General features: G+C 39.9%; 1 protein-coding gene across 1 annotated transcript in view; it reads right to left on the bottom strand.

Moving 5' to 3' along the window:
* Positions 1-11,306: 11,306 nt before the first annotated feature.
* RPAP1 (RNA polymerase II associated protein 1) overlaps positions 11,307-16,801 on the bottom strand; it is a 146,711-nt gene continuing 141,216 nt past the window's right edge. Inside the window, 1 exon segment of the mRNA XM_029597447.1 lies at positions 11,307-16,784. Coding sequence (XP_029453307.1) covers positions 16,635-16,784 — 150 coding nt within the window. The 3' untranslated portion in view covers positions 11,307-16,634.

Consider the following 16,801-nt stretch of genomic DNA (forward strand, 5'->3'; position numbering starts at 1 on the left):
GCCCCGGGACTTACGCGAGTCCCGGGGCTTTACGCGCGCCGGCAGCCTATGCAAAATAGGCTGCCGGCGCGCGAGGGCCCTGCGCGCGTAAATCCGGAAGGAAGCCTTTTAAAATCCGCCCCTAAAGTATTTACCTTTCAGAAAATGCTATTTACCGTGCATTAAAGTCCTAACGCAGGTTAGAAAATAACCCCCTTTAGTTCATTATTTAGTGCTCCAGGGAACACAGAATATTAAAAACTGATGTGGCTGAAGCCACTTCTTAGAATCAGATTTGGTTTTATGTGCTGCAGCCTCATTTTTCTGTGCTCCTTTGAGCTTCCAGCTCAGTTTGAACTCGTGCTGGTTTCTAGCTCATGAGTCTTCATTTGTACCTATCCAGAGATTTTTCCATTATTTTATATATTTCCCTTATTTATTCTGATTTATCGACCATCTTATTGAAGAGATTCACTCACGAAGGTGTAAAGCACTCTCTGGGAGCTCAGGGTGGACAAAGGCAGTGAGCAGGCACTTCACACATAACCTCATTGACATTGGTTGGGGGGGGGGCGGGTGTCAAGTAAACCATGGAGTAAGAACAAATGAATTAAAAAATACATGAAATATGGTGGACTAACATAGACACGCAACACTGAAATAAAAACCTACGATGGAACAAGACATATACAAATACTTGACCTGTTAGTGGGAGCGCAATGTAGTCACACATAGCGAAAATGAATAAATAAATATAATCTGGTATATTTATTGTCATAGTGAATCGAGGATTCAGGCCTGGGCTTGGGCAGGAAGTGTACAATTTTCCATCACTCGTATTAACCCCTTAAAACGCTGGGCAGAAGAGCCAGGTTTTCACCAGCTTTCTGAAATGGGGGTAGTTCTTCTGAAAGAGAGCTGCCGCTGTGCTATCGAATCATTTTACTTTGTGAGAGGCAGTCTCATTAGTGGGGCTCATTGGTCAGACCTCAGAGACCTCAGAGACCTCATGGGTATGTAGGAGGCTGGCCTGTTCTTCTGATAATCTGGGCCCTTCCATCCAAACATGCACCCACCATGCTAAAATTAATTATTTAGGGAAGGGTCAGCGACAAAATTATATAGAGAGTGTATTATATCCCTCACAAACAGCTACTGGAGGTAAAGACCACCTTTGCAAGATTTCTGCATGGTATGGCGTACACCTTATCAATCTTGTAATTTCCTTTATAAAGTCCCTCTTGGAATCTTTTTACTTCAAACTTTTCCTCAAAATCTTCTAGTTGTGAACATTTTCTTCTTTTTGAATATTACCCCACACAGATAATCTTGAAATTACTTGCAGATGATCATCTGATACCTTGAGAACAGAATTTTATGGTATTTCTTTACTATAGCTCTCTATTTGCATATCACAGTTTCATTAATACAAATTGATATAAATATTCATAACCAACTAATCAGGTTGGTTTCATAATATCTTCTATTCTGCCAAGTTTCACTAGTGTCCCCAAAGACAGTCAATGAATCATTTACAATCATGTCTGCATCTGAATATTTGCATCCTAAGCTTATAAATAAGATGGTACAGCTGTCAAGGAATACTGCAGTTTCATGTAAGAGGAACTGGCGTCTCTTGCAAGCCCTACCTTTGCTCTTGACCTTATAATATGGTATCTCCCTCATGGCCCTGTCCTCTCACATGATCATCCCTGATATTAATTATATGCATCATTTCCTAATGGTCATGTTGCACATTTTTAAAAGAGGAAGAGGGATACTACTGAGGATGCATAAGCTAATGGTGTCACTAAAGAAAATGTGGCCATAACGTAAAAAATGCTTTTTTCTAGGTCAGAAAGAAAGGGATTTTTTATTATTTTTTGCAGGAAGCTTAGGCATATGAGAGAATGGATGAATTCACAGATTTATAGCTTGAGACTGAAAAACAGTTTGGGGTCACAGATTGAAGTTAATGTATTCATTTAAAAAAATGTATTTCATTAAAAAAAAAAAAAAATGTTAACAAGGAAACCTGAAGCAGAGCGCAGGAGTAGCCTATGGTTAGCACAGTAGGCTACAAACTAGGGAAACCAGCCTTCAAATCCCGTTGCTGTTCCTTGTGACTGTGGACAAATCACTTCCATTGCCTCAGGTACAAATATTATAAGCCTTTTGGGGATAGGGAAATACCTTGAAGTGGTAGAATATAGAAAATTATCTGTTATTCTCTCTATATTTATTTATTTATTTTATTTATTTCGGATTTTTATATACCGGCATTCGAGATAGCAATCACATCATGCTGGTTCACATAGAACAGGGGTGCAAAGCAAAACATTAACTATAACAATGGTGCGGAAAAATGCAGTTACATTTAACAGGGAGACTAGAACTTGGCGAAGAAGGAAGAGAGAGGACAGATTGGAGTGTATAGAAATAAAACCCAGCCCTTGGGAACTTTCATAATTGTCAGGATATGATCCTTGAAATAATATTGTAAACCTTCCTAATTGATAGAGGGCTATTTAATGGATGCAATGCTCATATATTATAAAAAAATAAGTTTCTTATGATAGTGTCAAAATCTTCAGTGTGTACTATGTAGTAGTCTGAGTTATAACATTCTTTTAAATATTTTACTTTTAATTATGGTGATTTCCTTAATTGATTAAAAACTGATTAATACTAAGTATGCAATATTCAGATGAAGCATTTGTTTTGTAATGAATGTCAGTTTTATATCTTTCATTCATTAGGTTCTTTGCCTCTGTGGCTACGTTTGATATAGGGACCCAGTGCGTCTCACTTGTGACAGTTCAAACAGGAATGTTTCAAAAACTGTTACTCAAAGCAGCCTTTGCCTCTGAAATGGTGTATTTAGGTTTACCAGAGGCACAGGACTTTCTAAATGTATTCCATAAAGCATGTTCCTGATATAAAATAAGAATTGTGCCCCAACTTCAAAGTGTCATGGGGAAGGGAGTTACATTAACCTAGGTAGATGAATTCTACAGCTTGCAGCATCGCCTCATCTAATCATCTCAAGCTAAAAGACGCTGGCTCTGCAAACTGAAGGAAATCTGAGTTTGTGAATCAGAACTCTTTCTATAAACTCTTTTTGGGATTATCTATGTTTTTCATAGCAGACCATGTTTATACGTTTGCTATCTTGGAGATTGATGCTACTGCTCGCAAATTTGGAGATTGGTGCTAAGTCAATGCTTTTGAGTGCACGCGTCTAGCAGGTATTTTTTCAGAGCCTCATACCAGACATGTAACATTATATATATTTATTATTGCACTGGAATTGATACGGGATGGACACTGTTATGAAAAATCAATACTATTGATTTCAAGGTGATTGATGTTTATCCTGGGAACACTGGCTTTCAGATCCATTATTGGATTTTATCTTTGCGCATATTGCTATTCTTTATGGTCAAACATTTTCAGGCTATGGAGTCCTGTTAAAAAAACAAAACAAAACTCTTCTTGCATTTTGAAAAACCATGTTATTTTGCTGCTGTAAATTACAGCAGCAGTCCTAACTTGATTCTTCAAAATAGCCACTTCTCCTTTTCATGGCACTGTTGTTTCCTTTCTTGCTTTTATTTCTTTTTCCAGTATATTTCATTTCAAAAGGTTGTTGCACTTTTGTGAAGTAATAAAAAAATAGGATACAGCCATACTGCTTATGTTTAAAAATCACTTTCCTCGAGCTAGTCCAGTGTTAGTACCGTTTACATTCATTTGGGTTCAAGTCCCAGCCAGGAATCTGTTTTTCAGGATGGCTAGGGCTTGGACGGAGGGGAGAGGGAGGGAGTCTCCTACCATTGCCCAACAGTGACAGCTATTGGCAGGCTCAGGGTACACTCATACCAGGTTCCAGAGGGAGCTATGGTCTGTGGCCCCAGGGATGTAATGAGGGCGAGGTCATCAAGACAGCTATCCAAGGTGCAAAGCTTTAAAGGGGCACAGACAGCACGACTCACCCACAACAATGCACACAAAACCCAACCAGGAAAATGAGAGGATGCAGTGCGGGGCAATCTGCTCTGCCCCTCTTCCTACGCCAAAGCAGAGCAAGGTGGCACAGTGGATTCTTCCTTCTGGAGGAGACTAGGACGCATGGGCCAAGCCAAGCTGCCCATCCCCCAACAGGAGGAGAGCAGATGGCACAAGTTGATTTCACCTCACCCATGCCCCCTCCATAGGACTGCAGGGAGTGTGCGCCAATATGGGTCCAGCTCCTCCAAGGAGAGCAGGCTGATTCTGGTCTCCCACCTTTCTCACTGAGGGGATGGAGGAGAGCGAGTGAGATGTGGTGTGGCCACTGCCCATGAGGAGGACTGAGATTTTCAGCAGCTGTTGCTCCATCTGCCTGTGCTACTGCTGGCCAGGGAGAGAGGGATGGAGAGGAGGAGAACTGCTAGAGAATGTTGAGGGTAGGTGTCAGGGCCAGCTTTTGAGGTGCGATACCTGTGTGGCTGCATGCGTCACCAAAACTTAGGGCAGTGATTCCTCATCCTCTCTGGAGGCACACCTATCCAGTCAGGTTTTCAGGTTTGCTGTAATGAATATGCATTGGATAGATTTTCATGTACTAGGTATCCAATATATGCAAATTATCTCATGCATATTCATTACAGGATATCCTGAAAACCCGACTGCCTCCATGGTGGCAGGAAACATTTCCTTAGGGGGTGTTACTAGGCTGGTACCCCTTCCCCTACAGTGTCCTCTCCTCTACTGACACCCTTTCTTATCCTCATGCTTCAGATTGAAACTGATAGCTAATCCAAGAGAGTGGAATCAGCCACACAAGCACGGAACATGGCACCTACCAGGGGCATTGCTAGGTACTTCAAAGATCCAGGGCACGGGCTTATAGATTCTTTCCTTCCCCACCCAAATGGGTTGCCAACGATTCCACAGGCCAGGACTGGACACTTGAGGACTGGGGGAGGATAGACACCCTCCGCTTGTGCCACCATTTTCTCTGAACCTGCCTTCTCTCTCTCTTGTTCCTCTGTTATTTCTATTCTAGCATCCCCAAGAAAGTGGCAATGGACAATCTACCAGTGGATCAACGGCAATAACAGAGCTAGCAATGATGAATGATTCACTCATAAATCTATTTGAAACACCACAAGGATGATGGAGCATAATCATACTTAGATGTATGCATTCTATTATTTATTTATGCACAAGTGTATTATGGGTGCATTGATCATTGTTCCCATGTTATGGAAATACTGGGGCAGATTTTCAAGGATTTACACGCATTTTCAAAAGGCCCGGCGGCGCACATCCATGCGTCCCGGGCTTTAAGTCCCGGAGCTCGCAAAAAGGGCTGGGGCAGTCTGGGGACAGGAGTGTGGCCAGAGGCCTCCACACGGCCGCTGTGCCTGGGGATTGCGTGCCGGCAGTCAGCTGGCAGGCGTAACTTATGAGATAAAGGTACGGGGGGGGGGGGATTTCGGGCTGGGGGTGGAACAGGTACGGGAAGAGAGGGGAAGGTGGAGGGGGAACGGGGAAAGCCAGCTGGTCTCCTCGCGCACGCAAGGTGCACTAGTGTGCACCCCCTTGTGCGCGCCGATCCCTGATTTTATAATATGCACGCAGCTGCGCGCACATGTTATAAAATCGGGCGCACACCTTTTAAAATCTACCCCATTATGAGTGGATCAGTCATCCACCTACTTCACTGATCTCTTTTCAAGGTGCATGCATAGCTGGTTGAGGGACCCAGATACAGCACAGCACACTGCCACTTACATTCAGTACTGTAGAGATTTAAAAACTGTACTGTCTTTAATATGATGTGGACAATAAATTGGCAATGAATCCTCAGAAAAAAAGTGAATTACAATTACAATATAGTAAGCCTTTTACACCAATATAGCACTAATTGCCAGCACTCAAATAATAACAACCCTACCTATGAAAAGGCAACACAACAAATATTACACCAGACCACTGATGGCAAACTCCAGTCCTCAAGTGCCACAAACAGGCCTGGTTTTCAGGATATCCACAATGAATATGCATGAGATAGATTTGCATACAATGGAGGCAGTGCATGCAAATCTCTGGCAACTGGCAAAAAGAATAACCAATAATTAAAAACAAAAAAATGTTAAATTTCCCAAGCAGCTATAAAATATTTCAAAACAGCAGACACAACAAATACCATCCAATAATGAAAACAAATAAGGATAAAAAAAAAAAATCCCTTGCTCTTCATACCTGGGAACTTTTGATTTCCAGGCACCCTGAAATGGATTAGTGGGGAAGGGGGTGCCCAAACTTTCTTCTCTCTCACACATATACACACACTCCAACATGCACACACTTACACACATACATGCTCTCTTTCAACCATATGCTCCCTCAAATACACACACACATACATATGCTCTCTCTCTCCCCCCAGTACAGGCAACAGCAGCCTCCTCCTAGGGCTCACGCAGCATCACTCTCTCCCATACAGTCTCACACACTTACATATACACACATGCCCTCTGTGTCTCTCTCTCACACACGTGATCCCACACACATACACACTCATGGTCTCTTATACTCTGTCTCACATGCACACATGCTCTTTGACAAACACGCACACCTGTACATACATGCTGTCACATACATGCACACATGCTGTCTCTTACATACAAACTAATCACTCTCCCTGCTAATAGTAGGGACTATTATAACAATTCCCAAAAACTCATATATTCCCCACCTTTATTATACTTTATTAAGTTCACCTCAAAAAAATATTGAAAGTAGGGAAAGGAAGGTTTCATACACCCACCGCTACTTGCTACTCCGTAGCCTTGTATGCAGTGATTTCTAGTTGTAATCATAAACCTGCCTTCCTCCTACCCAGTTTTATTAGATTTTTTTTCTTAAAATCAAAAAATCATTTTTTAATATTTTTCAAAAAAGATTTTTTTTAATTATTTTTCAGAAAAATTGTGTGCACAAACCCTTCCCAAAGTCAACCATCTATTTGTTAATAACACCCCTGATCTTGATGATAATATTAATATTCGACATTACTTCATTCAATTTACAGAATTTATATTCTGTAAATTCACAATATTTCTATCGCTGTTTATGTTGTTCCATATGGGCTTTTTCTTTGGACTTTCTTTGGACCATCTCATACGGCAATCAGCATACCGACAGGAAGGAAAAAGCTGACAAACTCCCTTGAAGAAGATAATCTATGGTTATCGAAACATGGCCATGTCGGGAGACATTAAGCAAGTTAAGTAGATCGGGAACGCACTGAGTAACAACAGTGTTGAGAAAGCTACAACGGCGTTGAAAATATTTAAATATAATCATTGAATGAAGGAGTTGGGGTATGGGAAATGCCGAAGTTAGCAGAGATAACGGTTGTGAACAGTACTTAAGTGAATAGTAATTAAGTGAACTCATGAAGGAGATATATAACTCGAGAGTGTATATATAAATATTGGAAGCACAAGTTTTTTTTAAAAAGTAATTGTGATGCACTCAGTGAAAACCTGTTCAAACACTGGTAGATGAGTCGACCTGAATGAGAGCTAGAGGCGAATTTGGACTTTACAAAGTGGCGCAAGACATTTGTAGTTTACAAAGAAGTTTAGATATTAAGACATTGTCTGTTTCAAGTGACAGCAGGAAGTGTATTCAAGCACAATTTTTGGAGCGTTGGAATATAAAAGTAATTCACTTCGGTATTTGTCATTGCTTTGAATGTAAGTTTAAGATCAGCGTACCGCTGTATAGGAGATCAAGTCCAAAGAAAAAGCCCATATGGAACAACATAAACAGCGATAGAAATATTGTGAATTTACAGAAACACTCGAGTATTGAATGAAGTAATGTCAAATATTAATATTATCATCAAGATCAGGGGTGTTATTAACAAATAGATGGTTGACTTTGGGAAGGGTTTGTGCACACAATTTTTCTGAAAAATAATTTAAAAAAAAATTTTTTTGAAAAATATTTTAAAATGATTTTTTAATTTTAAGAAAAAAATCTAATAAAACCGGGTAGGAGGAAGGCAGGTTTATGATTACAACAACTAGAAATCACTGCATACAAGGCTACGGAATAGCAAGTAGTGGTGGGTGTATGAAACCTTCCTTTCCCTACTTTCAATATTTTTTTGAGGTAAACTTAATAAAGTATAATAAAGGTGGGGAATATATGAGTTTTTGGGTCTCTTACATACATACACATGTATGCTGTCTAACTCACATACATATGCACTTATCTCTGTACCTCTTACACATGGGCATTCATGCTCTCACGCATATGCTGTATCTCCCCAGAGCATGCAGGGTCCCTTACATGGCCAAGAGTTACACGCACAAAAAATAGGCCTGAACTGGGCAGATCTCAGGTGGAGAGTGTTAGCCATAAAACTTATACAGCTAACTATTGATATTCAGAGTTAGCTGCATAAGTTTACATCTAAGTTTAAATGCCCCATAGAGCAGGTCTAAACTTAGCCAAGTTGACTTATACGGCTAAGTCCGCACATATATGCATATATTCAGCGGCTTTGCCGTGATGCTGAATATACATCATAACTTAGCTGGATTAGTTACTTAAATGGCCAGTGCTGAATATCAGGTCCAATATGAATTGCATACTGGTCCTTTTTGTAGTGATTTAGCAGTAGTGATTTCTTATCTGAGATATGACATTAGTGAATCATATGCTGATTTTTTTTGTTATTATTTTGGGATGTTTTACAGAATGTGTTAGGTTTAGAGAAAGTGCAGAACTAAATGTCAGGACAATATATCGATTAGAAGCAGTGAATAAAGACAAGAAGTCCACTGAGAACATATACAGTAGTTTTTCTTATCAGTAGCTTGGCAATATTTCAGGAAAGTTAGGAGGCAAAGAGATCCCTTCTGTGCATGTGTAGTCTAAACAGTATATAACCCCTGCACACGGTAGGACCTACGGACTTCTGCGGAAGATCTATACCGAGAGAGGTTAGCAAGACAGGTCTAGGCACCATGAAAGGTCCCCTGTGCAGTCCAGCCTTCCCAATGAGAACCTGCTTAGCTACACTGACCGAGGAGTTTTGGAAGGCGCTCTTTCAGGAAAGTGCAGCTTACTGCTAGGCTTCATATATAATTATTCCCTATTAGTTGGGGAATTAAGATATTTACCCTTGCTTATTGTGCTGATAAACCAAAAAGATTACATACAGTATATTTGTTGGCACGTGTTCTCCTAAGCATTTGGTTTTGTGCATATTTTATAACAAGAATATAACTTTTCATAATTTCACATAAGCCGGTCAGTTATTTTCTTAGATCCAGACTACAAGACAAAAACCACCATCCTTCCATCTACTACCGTATCCCATCTAGGCTGGTGATTTTGAGCACTATGATAGAGGTGTTTAAAATCATGAAAGGTCTAGAATGGGTAGATGTGAATCGGTTATTTACTCTTTCTGATAATAGAAAGACTAGGGGGCACTCCATGAAGTTAGCGTGTGGCACATTTAAAACTAATCGGAGAAAGTTCTTTTTCACTCAACGCACAATTAAACTCTGGAATTTGTTGCCAGAGGATGTGGTTAGTGCAGTTAGTGTAGCTGTGTTTAAAAAGAATTGGATAAGTTCTTGGAGGAAAAGTCCATTACCTGCTATTAATTGAGTTGACTTAGAAAATAGCCACTGCTATTACTAGCAACTTTAACATGGAATAGACTTAGTTTTTGGGCACTTGCCAGGTTCTTATGGCCTGGATTGGCCACTGTTGGAAACAGGATGCTGGGCTTGATGGACCCTTGGTCTGACCCAGTATGGCATGTTCTTATGCTATTTCTTTTCAGTTTTCTCTCTGACTCCTTCTGCTGGAGGGGAGGCATAACCCAGCAGTCTGGACTGATCCTTGGAACTACAGGAACGAAAATTATCAGGTAAGAAACTAATTTTCCTATACCTGCTACATTTGTATGAGGAGCCAACCGTGAAACTCCTAATAAGGAATTAAATACCCTACAGTTAGTATGGGAACCAATTGACCAGCAAGTTTGTAAAATTTACCTGTGTACCCATTTAAGCCCGGTGATTTCCCTATTTTCAATTCCTTTATTGCTTGTAAAACTTCTAATTCTGTGATTTTCCTATTCAGAAAGTCCTGTTGCTCCAACTTGATACACGGGAGTTCTACTTTAGATATTTGTCTATTTCAGACAAAGATATAGATGAATCTTCTCTATACAATTCAGTATAAAATTGTGAAAATCTATCCTTAATATGTTATACCTTAAAAAGATAATTGCCCTCTAAATCTTTGATCTTAAGTATTTGGTTCACAACCCTAAGTGTTGTTAAAGATTGGGCTAATAACTTTCCCACTTTGTTCCCGCCTTCAAAATAGCATTGCTTGGTTCATGTCTAATTGATGGAATATCTCATCCACATTCAGTTGTTGAGGCTCCTGTCTAGCCTTACGTAAATTTATCAGATCCTGAGCACTTTTTTTGCTTTTTATGAATGTTCTCCAGGGCCTTGATTTGAGCTTATAATCCACACCTAATCTTATTATTCTTTTTTTTCTTATAGCTGGATCTCGCTATCAAATGGCCACTGATCACTGCCTTCAGACCTTCCCACAGCAAAACTGCAGAGATAACGCCATCATCATTAATGTCTTCATAATCCTTAATTAACCCTTGTAAGTGTTCACAAAACTCTTTATCTTATAATAAAGCTTTATTAAGATGCCAAAAACGTTTTCCCATGTCATCCTGTTGTAAAGCTATATCACAAAGAATAGGTGCATGATTGAACCATGTTATAGATCCTATTGAAGCTGAAGAAATCTTGGAAGCTAACATCTTATCAACTAGGAACACATTAATTCTTGAAAAGACATAATGTGGTCTGGAGTAAAAAGTCTAGTCCCTTTCATTACTATGTAAAAATCTCCAGATATCCACCACCCCCAGCCCATGCATGAGAGTATTCAATCCCTTGCGTTGTTTTATGGCAATAGAACTTCTCCCTAATGAGGTATCAACATGTGGATTCAATACCATATTGAAGTCCCCTCCAATAATGAAATGTCCCCCTGCTATTCCCTCTAGTTTATCAACTAGAGCTTGAAAAAACTGAGTATGATCCAAAGTTGGTCCATAGACACTGACAAAAATATAAACGTCGTTTAGAGTGGACATTTGCAACACTAAATATTTCCCATCTGTATCATGGAAAAGAACTTTAAATAAATTCAGCACATATATTTTTAGAGATCGATATACCCCCCTCCCCTCCCCCAATATTTATTTTTAACAGAATTAAAAGCCAAAAAATCTTGAGGAAGTTGTTTATGTGTCAGTAAACTTTCATCCCTTTTCCTTAAGTGGGTTTCCTGAACAAATATCACATCTTCTTGTAAGCAATGTGCTTCCTTAAATAACATGCTCCTTTTATAAGGAGAATTAAGCCCCTTGGCATTTATCGAAAAAAACAGAATATATGCCATAGTAATAAGAATAAAATACAAGTCGCAAAATATAGAATATGAAACAAAACCAGTAATGGGTGTGGAGCATTTGCAATTCAACACTTTGGCTACCTGTCTTTATCCAAGAAAGATGAAACTTATCTAAACACCAACAGAACCTCTCGATACGGATAACAAAGATACCTCTGTTATATTCTCCACCCATCCACTGACCCACCCCCAACCATTCCCATCCCAATAACATCATTGGAGCCTGTGCCGACTCCATTAATAAAGAAGGAATAACATCACCACATATCATCCTCTATCTGTTATATTAACTCATCTAACAAAAATCTCAAGCATGAAGTAATTCCCGCATATAACCAATCGAGAATTTATAACCAAACATTATGTATCCAATACATATAAATAAAAAGACATGTGATCTTATTTTAAGACAGAAAACTGGTTGTTCTCAGTTCGATATATGGCATGCCATAAGTTACACTTTATGGACTCTTCCAGAACAAAAGCTGTAGAAATGAACACAAATATGTGCATTAATCTAGAGATATATATTCAACTCAGGATTTAGAGATCTTAGAAGAATCTGATCCTCCTGATTGCCTCCATAAGCGACGATGACCATTGGTGGCCCTTTGACATTTTGGATATCCTTTAGGATGATCAATTGTTGTATCAGATGATTCAATAACAGCAAGAGTGGTTATCCCAGTTGCTTGCAAAATCTTTGCTGCCTCAGCCAGAGTTTTAATACGTGAAGTGACCCCCAAAAGGAAATAGCCAACGATATCTGATGTTTTCTTTTCATAGCACTTCTGTAACCATGCTCAGATTTTTCTGTTTTTGCAAGGTCAGGGGAGATAAATCTGAGTACACAATCAATTTATGACCTTGCACCTGGCCTTCTTTTTTAGCTGCCCGGAGAACTCTCACTTTAATCTGGTAACTCTGATAACAAGTGATAATGTCCTTAGGCAGATTTCCTCTCTTAGGGCCCAGCGCATGATGTGCTCTTTCAATGCCTATATCACTGGTAAATTCTTCTCCTCCTTCCGTCAAGAGAAGAGTCTTGCTCAGTGATTGCACCACAACTATGGCGTCAGAATAATCATCATGGTCAGGAATTCCCATAAAGGAAAGATTGCATTTTCTAGATCTGTTTTCAAGATCTTCTAGCTTTCCTTGCTCTGCTGTTTGTGCTGAGTCTAAAACTGCCATCCTTTTATACAATTTAGTGGCCATTTCCGTTTGCTCTTCTGCCTGATTTCCCAACTCCTCAACTCTCCTCCAGATGCCTCCCACTTCGCGCCTCAATTCTGACACCATTTGTAATATTTATGACTTCACCACCTGAATATTCGTATTTAATTCTTGGAACCAGGAAGAGAAATCGACTGAAGACAAACCTTCTGGTAAAGAAGAGGTTGAGTCGCCGAGGGATTTCATGGCCTGAGTTTCTGCCACTGTAGGCCTCTTCCCATCAGCCATTTTTTCTATCTTCCTCCTCCTCCGGCTCGATTGCACTGTAAGAAAATTGGCGCAAATCCAGATTTCTTTTTTGATGCCATCGAATTCAAGCCAGGCGCTTTTCAAATGTCCAATACTGTTTTCAAATTACTGAAGGAGGTTTCAAATATAAGAAAATAGCGGGGTATAAGAGGGAGCAATCTGTTCAGGCTCCCATCAATATAGGTGACGTCACTTCCTCCCTCATTTTTATTTTTAACATAAAGAGCTACTACTCCTCCTCCTTTTCTGCCACCTCTATCTTTCTTAAACAGATTACAAGTAATTTGCACAATTCCAAATTAGAAAAAATTCAGAGTACACTGTGTAACACAACAAAATCCAACCTAATTTTACAGCAGTTTTAAATTCTATAGCCAAAAAAATATTTTGCAGGAGTAGATATTTTCTGTGGCAAAAATGTATCCATTTCCCTTTTTTACCTTGAAAAATATGTGAACCTCAATATTACCTAAAAAGACCTGCAAGGTCAGATTGAATAAGTACTGATTCAGAAGGCATTGCTAGAGGCACAAAATGCTTTCTCTGCCACTTTCACATAAGTATGGTAAATTTTGTCAACACCGTGTCTACCGCTCCTTTTTACAGTGATCCAGCAAACCGGAAAAAAAAAATGTTGGGTTACCATGAATTCCTATTTTATACATTTGTAGACTTCTGTTCTCACTGCATATTCAATGTAAGACATCATCACAGTGTAAAGCTGGTCCTCTAACGAGTTACGTTTTAGGGGATTAAATCAACTTTAGAATACAGTATACTGACCATTTTATTTGAATCAGACATGCTTTCAATATGGTCTGGCAAATGCAGCAGTCTAAATCTCTGGCCCTAAAAACCTACAAAGATTAAAATTGTTATGGATTAAGGGGCCATCATAAAACTGAGTGAAGTGCTCTGTCAGCTGGAGCTCGATTCTCTCTGCTATAATCAAAAGGTCTATTAGTGGCAACTTCAACAGTGCCCCCTGGTGCTTCGTACAAAAATAAGCATGGAAAGGGATTAGGACAGCAGGTAAGGACCACAGCTTCTATCTAGTTGGCCTAATTTGATTCTTGATACAATGTAATGGAGCCTAGTTCATCTTAGACTTTCTGTTCACAACTAGGGATCCTCTGTACTTATCTCAGGCTTTCTTGAATTCTATAGCCAGACAAACAAGATAAATATTTTACTTTCTGTTCACTTTTACTACTAAGTCCTCTCAAAATGTTGATCAGGTTGAAATACTATCTGCAGGTATGCAATCACTAAAATATAGCTAAATTACGCTATAATATTCTCATCAAAATAAGGGCTTACAGCATGAATAAAAAATATTTGCTCTCTGCCAAGTTTCAAAGCAGGGCGGAGAGTCACTGACTGGGAAGTCGACAACTCCTGCAGTAGCTTCCTCCATATGCCCAGCAGGGGATTTCAGGCCAACATGATGTGATTAAAAAATATGAAACCTGAGACAGGGCAGGCAGTTCTGCATTCCTCTTCCAAATGCTTTGCCAACCGATGCAGCAAATATCGAGCCTCTGTGGTCTTTTACTTTTAAACACAATTCCTTTAAAAGTTTGGGGTGTTTTGCAGTCAAAACGAAGTAATTTTCATTCAAAGATGATAAGAACAGTGTTTCCTTGTGTTCGGATAATTTTCTACCTTTGAAGAATGGTACTTTTTCTACACGCACTGAACATAAATGTAAATAAGATTCAGAGTGCAATCATCTGTGATCTGAAGATCTAAAAAAAAAAAAGTGTGACCAGCTTTCCAGTTGTTAGCAAACTACATGATCAAATCAGAAGCAGAACAAGACATGTAGAAATCCCTCAAAACATCAAAACTACATCATCTTACTAAGAAATCTTTATTAAACACTAGTGCAGACTTTCTGTGGGCTCTTTCCTACAGAACAGAACTGTTTTGAGTTCACTGTGCCGAACAATGAGGATGTTTTAGTGTAAGTGAGAAATCGGGAAGTTAGAAAGTGGATGCCTACACATCTCTGTCCTTATGGACTAGTGGCTCCTCAATGCTTTATGTCCTTTCCTGTGCACTAACAATGTTTCTGTCTTTTGGGCGAGAACCATCAGCTGGGAATCTCAGGAGAATTCAACAGGAAAGCCAGGCACAAACATTTGGGTTAAATTCGCTTGGGATATTTAAAATTTACAAGCCTCTCATTATACACGTTTACCAATATTCGGGTTATCAACAATGACAAGCAGATTTCAGGTTCATAAAAAGAAGTGACTGTATTCATCATCCACTTGCAGTGCTAAAAACTGTAAAATGAGAGAAAGGGACAAACCACTAGCCAAAAGAAAACATATAATGGCTGCAATTGCATTTCACTTCTATTGTACATCAAAATATCTCCCCTGTGGCCTGGAGCAACTCCGCTAAAATTAAGCACTTTATTCAAGCGTATTTCTTTCCAAATACCAGTTTAACCAGGCAAAAGGGCCGTCAGAAAACCTTCAAGCAACCCTTCCTCTGGCTAAAAATATTTGTGGGGTTCCAAAGCATGCAGGCTTCAGGGGAGGCCTTCCTCAGAGTGTATGTTGGATGGGATTAGGAAACGGCAGACAGGCATTGCGCTTTCAATTGTTCCCATGCCATTTCCCAGCCCACATGAAAAGCAGGTGCCAAGTCTGCAGGCTGGTTCTACTCCGGGGCAATTTTCAAAAGGGAAAGTTCACACAGACTTCCCCCTTTGAAAATGTGTACAAAGTCCCCCATGGACTTTGTACCCGGACGGGCTGTTCTGAAAAACTGCCCCCACGGACCGTAACAAAACTGAATAAGCATGCTCCCTTCATAGAGACATCACAGGTGGCCTGGGGAGCCTAGCATCCTTTAAATGTTTTAAAATATCTTAGACATCTACTGAATTCAACTTGGAGTGCAAAACTCCTCACTCATCCTTACTAGCAATATGAGGTAAATAATGCATAAACAGTGACTTACAAAGTTTAAATATGCCCACTGAGTTTAATACAACTGTCTATTTACATTTATAAAATCTTACGTCTTGCCCTGGCACTCAACACACAGGTTGAAAACATTTTGACAAAGCCCCAACTCTCATTCAGTGCAATTCAGCAGAGTGCAGCTCACAGGGCAGGCTGAGGACAGACGTGTTGTGTGCCTCTTCTGCTCAGGTCTTGTGCTTTAGTACAGATGTTTGCCACACAGGAAGCACTGTCCATTTTAATCTAGAGAGATCACTTCAATCCAGCCTGCCATGGCTGAGACCACCTGCTTGGGAGAGTGAACCTCATCTTCCAGACAGGAAACTTTCAACACCTGATATAAATCTTTAGATTAGTAACAGATTCTGCTCTCTGTTTGATCTGTCTGATCTGCAGTAGAACCCACTCCTTTGCAGGGTAAAGCTGAAGCAAGTTAGAATGGGAGACAGGGGTTACTCTGTGTATCGACGAAGACATCCAAAGAGCAACATGAATTCTGTATGCACTGCTGTTGTGTGCATGAGTAAAACAAGTGCCGAGAAAGAAATCTACTTGCTTAGGCCTGAGCGAGTCTTTGAGGAGAGCCTGAGTAATAGTGCCCCTGCAGTTTAGCAGAGACCACAGGCCTTGGCTATTCTGAGAAGTTTTCCAGAATCAAGTGTTTGCTGTCAATTTGCTGGGCTGCTGCTTAGTCACCATGTGCAGATACCGCTGCCTCAGAGAAGGGAGTTGCTCATAGACTTCAAAGCCTAGAGGATTGTCTGTGTTGGACAGTTTGTAGAAGATCAGGTGCTTTTTCAAGGCCTGAAAAAAACAAGAAC

This window comes from Rhinatrema bivittatum, chromosome 4 (genome assembly GCF_901001135.1).
Source record: "Rhinatrema bivittatum chromosome 4, aRhiBiv1.1, whole genome shotgun sequence".
Taxonomy (NCBI): domain Eukaryota; kingdom Metazoa; phylum Chordata; class Amphibia; order Gymnophiona; family Rhinatrematidae; genus Rhinatrema; species Rhinatrema bivittatum.